At 35.1% G+C, this 6,000-nt stretch overlaps 1 protein-coding gene across 1 annotated transcript; it reads right to left on the bottom strand.

The window, feature by feature from the left end:
- Positions 1 to 4,806: 4,806 nt before the first annotated feature.
- On the bottom strand, positions 4,807 to 5,898 carry LOC141571800 (trace amine-associated receptor 6-like). The gene is given in 2 exon segments (XM_074333960.2): positions 4,807 to 4,857; positions 4,860 to 5,898. Coding segments are annotated over 2 exon segments (954 nt in total). The 5' UTR covers positions 5,763 to 5,898.
- Positions 5,899 to 6,000: the final 102 nt, after the last annotated feature.

Below are 6,000 nucleotides of genomic sequence, written 5' to 3'. Positions count from 1 at the left end.
ATCATGTTATTTTGTAGAACAGCATGTTTTTTAAAATACAAAAAATAATCAATCAATCAATCAATCAATCAATCAATCAATTGAAGCAAGGACAAAAACACCAAGAAATAATTCTGCTTGTTGAGCTAGTTTCCAGTGGAATGTTCTAGATGAAGATGAGTTTCTGAGGCTGCAGATTATTAACTATTAATGGTGAGCTCTGAACGCCACCAGCTTCTATGCACATTTGATCACAAAGCTGTCATGCTCAGAAAAGTGACCTGGTGTTCACCTTTAAAGGAGATTCTTTACCCAGGGTATCCATGAACTTATGTGGAAATATATTGTCCTTATATTCATTAATCTGCACTTGAAATTTAGCATTTTCTTCCATTTTGAATGTAGGCAAAAAATAAAAACAAAACAGTAATGTTTGCACTACCTCTGATTTTTGTCACCAATAGAAATCAATATTTTTGTATCACAGTATAGATCTTACAGATATCATGAGATTTCACTAATTGTCATCACTATTGTGAAATTACGACAGTTACTGCACCTGCCTCAGGTGGGCTTATGTAATGCTTTCATAAAGAAGCACAAACATGATTGTACAACAAAATTGGCTACTTGAAAGATATCTTGATAATTGTATTTCAATATAATTGTATTCCTTTATAATTCTGTTTTCTTTTTAATTCATCCACTTAAAAGTCTTATCCTGAAACAGGGTCCATAGTCATTACCGAAGTGCCAAAGGAGTTCATGGCAAACAAAAGTAAGAACTCTTGCCTTAAATGTAGTTAATTCTCATGCAGCAAAAGAGAGTGAGGAAAGATAATTATCCAGAATAGTTAAGTATCACCATGGACATTCTACTCACAACTTAGGGGAATATCATTGAACATAGGTTTTCATTTGTCCAAGAATCTAAACGGATTTTCTGGGTGCAACAGCTTTGCTTCTTACATCCTATTCTCATGTCATGGACGATGAAGGAGCTGGGCATCAAATCCCAGGGTTAGGATCCTGACTTGTGAACCCATCAGCTCCTGCTCCCCTTTGTGGTATACACCAAAATTGTGATTCTTGTTCTTACTCCACTCTGGTTCATTGGTGGTATGAACATTGTGCCATGATACTCGTGTTCTAGTGCTTTCTATGATTCACTAGAAGCTGAAGTCTCCTACCTGCTTTTGAAGTTTAGTCCTACTCTCTTGTTAATTATCATTCCAGTCTCCTCTAATATCTCAGAGATATAGTAGATAGGTCAGGGCTTTCAAGTACGAAGAGAATAAATGACTGAACTTCTGTGTGCCTCATCTGTAATACAAGGTTGGTCATGTCCACCCTGCAGATTTTGTGGGCAGTAAGTGAGATGCTTAGGTTCTCAGCAAATATTAGTTTCTTCCCTTTCCATCCTTCCCTTGCCTCTATCCTGGAGCCTCGCTTGGCTAATGCAACCTTCTCCCTCTAACAGAAAACAGTAAGATGTGAAGGAAGTGGAATCATTTCCTGCTCCTGTGAAAGCGACTAACATGAAGAACTGTCCACCTTTCGAAGTATCTGAGTGTTCTTACTTCCAGGACAGACAGGCCATGCCCAGTGTATTGGAAATAGGTGTGGGTTTTTTTCTAGGAAGGTAAGTGGGAAATGTGTTTTTTAAAGTAATGACTGACTTATATTTTGCAAATTATATTTATTGCTATATTTCAGACAAAGTGTTCCCAGTTCATTAAGGTTTCAAAACCACATATACTAGGACAAATTTTGATTTATAATTAATCTGTTATTTTATTATCTGATGATGCTTAAAAGCTAAATGGATAAGAAAGAATAATTATTTCTAGAGAAAAATTAAGGATTAAGAAAAACATTGAAAAATATGTTTGCATTTTTTAAAATTAGAAATAAGAACTGAAGTCAAGAGAAGTTATTTCTCTAGCAAAAAGCAATATGATTTCACTTATATGTGGAATCTAAGCACAAAAATAAGAAACAAAACAGAAACAAACTCTTAAACACAGAGAACATTTTGATGGTTGCCAGATAGGGGTTGGGGGCATGGGTGAAAACAGGGGAAGGGAGTAAGAAGTACATATTGGTTGTTACAAAGTAGGTATGGGGATGTAAGGTATAGCATAAGGAATGCAGTCATAATATTTTAATAACTACATATGGTGTCAGATGGGTACTAGATTTGTTGTGATGATAGATGGGAAGGGGTTGGGGGCAGGGTGAAGAAGGTGGAAGGATTAAGAAGTACAAAGTGTAGTTACTAAATGGTCATGGGTATGTAAAGTAAAGTAGAGAGAATATAGCCAATAATATGGTAATAACTACATAGAGTACTAGATGGGTAATAGGTTAGTCAGGGGGATCACTTCTTAAATTATATAAATGTCTAACCACTATGCTATACACCTGAAATTAATATAAAATAATACTGAACGTCAACTGTAATAAAATAATTTAAATAAGGGAGGGGAAGATGAAGGGAAATAAGAGGTCCAAATTTCAAGGTATGAAACAAATAAGTCTTGGGAATGTAATGTACAGCATGTGGAATATAGCCAGTAATATGGTTATAGCCTGGTATAGTGTCAGATGGTTGCTGTACTTATCATGGAGATCACTTCTTTAGGTATATAAATATTGAATAACTATGGTGTAACCCTGAAACTCAATATTGTATATTAGCTTTTTTTTAAATAAATATTTCTAAAAGATGCAGCTCCTAAATTATACCAAAGCAGTCACAATTTAGTTTTATTAGATAGGGAAAAAAATGTACTAGGGATATATATATATATATATATATATATATATATATATATATATATATATAATATGTGTATAAATACATATACAAATATATATTATATGTACATATATATTCAGAATATATTTTTATTAAATTAAAACAAGCAAACCAGCAAACCTTTCAAAATTATAGTAGTAACAGTTTTTATATGTTAATTTATTCAGAAATATTCAAATGATAGATATAAATTTAACAAAGTAAATCCACCCCCACATCACACACTCTCCATTATACATAAAGTTAGACTTTGTAAAAGCATATAAAAGTATTTACATATATAATGCCCATAATATATGTACTATTATATAGTCTTTTAAAATGGATATTGTGGTTTTCTTTCCATGTCTATTTATACAGAACTTGTTAGCAATTTTTAAAGGCTTTATAATATTCCATTACATAGGAGGAGCATAATTCATTTAATTTATACCATATTAATCTAGGTTTTTTTCCAGTAATAATTAAAGAGTTATACAATGAGTGTCCTTGTTATGTTTGCTTCCTTTCCTGGCTCTTTTCTCAGGGTTACTGGCCAGAAATGGAACTATAGAGTCAATTGACATGCATGTTTTACATTTTTTATAAAATGTTTAATTCCCCTCAGAAACTGGAAACTCTATCATGTTCTCTGGAGATGCAGGTGAGCGTGATCAATTCTCTCACAAGTGTGCTCAGTTTCCTATGCTTTCATTAACAATGGTGATTACGGATCCTTCTAAGATTTGCTAACTTGGTACATGAAACTCCATCACACTTTCATTACAATTTTTTGATTATTTTTACATCTGGCATTTTAATTAGTCATTTCTATTTTTTCTGTGTGAAATTGCCTGTTAATTTGTCCAGTGGGTTGTTTGTCTGTGTCTCACTGCTGTATAAAAGGCCTTTATATTTTTAAATCTATTAACCCTCTCTTCATCTTGTATGCTATCCATAGTTTTATAAGCTTGACATTTTTTCTAGGCCTGGCCATGTTTTCTTTTAAATTTAAAAAATTAATTCGAGAACATGAATCTATATGGTTTTCAGTCATGATCCCTCCAATGAAAATTTATAAAAGCAATATTTTCTTTGAGTTTTGTAACATCTGGAAAAATTAGGTTTGAATTTATCAATAATATGAGGCAAGATGCTTAACATATTTTTCCAGAAAGCTGTATGCCACATTACCACTTCTTTAAAAATCCATCTTTCTCCCATAGCTTATAATACATTGGTATTTTTTTCATCAATAATCTACAAACTTTGTTTACAAAATAGTGTTTACAGAAAAAAAAAAGACAGAAAATCAACTTCCTTCATGACTGGAAGGTAAAACAACAACCCTCATGGAATGAGAAAGCAATCATATACAAGGACCATCACTGTTGTGGAAATTACACCATCTGGTCACGGTTATTCCCACATTTGAAAACTACCCACAAAATATAAAATAAGAGCCAGGTCCTGAGTCTGAAATGGCTGATATATAAGGCTCAGTGATCTCTACGAGCTCCAGAAAGACCAGACCCCAAAAACAAGCTTCTCAAAATGAAGGCAAAGTTAACCAAGTCCCAGAGAAAGACAGGAAATACAAGACTTACCCAGGGAACAGGGAACCAGGAAACCTTTGAAACTGACAGAAAAGTAAGCTTGAAAGGAAGGCCTAGAAAAGGATAATAATGAGCAACTGACAAAGCAGAGAAGTGGATTGATTTGGGGAAACTAATAAAATCATCTTTATGTTAACCATTTTAGTAAATATGTTTCTATCAAATTCTTAAAGATATTTAACTTACCAAGAAAATAAAAGCATAAAAATTATGCTACTGATATTGAGGTACCATTTCTCCCCAATTTAATGGATCATTTTCACGTACCGTATTTCACGTCACAATTACTGGGACATTCCCAACATATCACCAATTCTTAAATTTAAAGTTTAGGCTAATTTAGAAAATAAATTTACATTTGATGAACTGTCTTTTATTACTTGGCCAGTAATAATAAGTTTCATTGCTGTCCTAAACCAAGGGTAAAATAAAGCATAAATGAAAGGATTTAGAGCAGAGTTATAATAACCGAACCAGCAAACTATCTCATAAACATACGAAGGTGTTATAAAACCCAAAAAAGAATCAATAAATGAATCAATCATATATGGTAACCATGAGATCAAAAATGCTACCACTGTGATACCCAGTGTTTTAGCTGCTTTTCTCTCTCTCTTCGCCACCCTCATTTTGTACGTCCCTGATAACTCTTCCACTTTACTATTAATGTTTTCAATCCTTTTAGCCTGTTTTCTAGCCACAAGAAAAATGTTACCGTATAGAATTATTATAACACAAGTAGGGGTGAAAAATAACAGAAAATCTACCCAAATCCAAAATTGATTTACAACAACTTGACAACCCCCTATACAGTTGAGGGCACTAGATAATTCCTCCAGCCCATCGTCATAAGCACCTGTATAGAACACGGCCCCGCTGTACACAAGGGGCAGGATCCAGGAAATGCTGACACATATCCCTGACACAGACACCGTGACCTTGGTAGGATAGACCAGAGGGTCAGTAACAGCAATGTACCTGTCGATGGAGATGAAGCACAAATGGAAGAGAGAAGAGTAACAGAATGCCACATCGCAGCACGTGTGGAAAGTACAGACGCTTCGCCCAAAGTACCAGCAGCTCTCCACCGACCTGACCATGCTGAAGGGCATCACGGTCACCCCCACCAGAAAGTCAGCACAGGCCAGGGATGCGATGAGGAGATTGGTTGGAGAGTGCAGCTGCTTGAAGTGAAGGATTGAAGTCATCACCAGGAGGTTTCCAAACACGGCCAGCACAGCCCCAGAGGCAAACACTGTGTAGAGAATCAGGCGGGGTCCGGGCGAGTAGGGGGTTTTCACACAGGACCCGGTCACGTTCTCGTAGCAGAGCTGCGCAGATGCAGGGGGGGACGAGTTGCCGCTCATGATGCTGCTGTCAACACCATGTCAACGCTTGCAGAAGTTCTGCCCTTTTGCTAATCACTTAAAATAAAGCAGTTCTGTATTTCCTGAAGAGAGAGAAGAGATTTTTAAATTGAATACCCGTGTTATAATTACCAGATATTATCTCCACACTATTTCAAGTCACATATCCATTTTAAGTTTAACCTCTGAACATATAACTTTACATCGCTCAGTAAACAGCATTGTAGTAAATTTAAAT

The sequence above is a fragment of the Rhinolophus sinicus genome, chromosome 2 (assembly GCF_057876585.1).
Source record: "Rhinolophus sinicus isolate RSI-liver-muscle chromosome 2, RSI-T2T, whole genome shotgun sequence".
Lineage (NCBI taxonomy): Eukaryota > Metazoa > Chordata > Mammalia > Chiroptera > Rhinolophidae > Rhinolophus > Rhinolophus sinicus.
The sequence above is the reverse complement of the archived record's forward strand: the minus strand, read 5'-3'. Positions and strand labels throughout refer to the sequence as shown.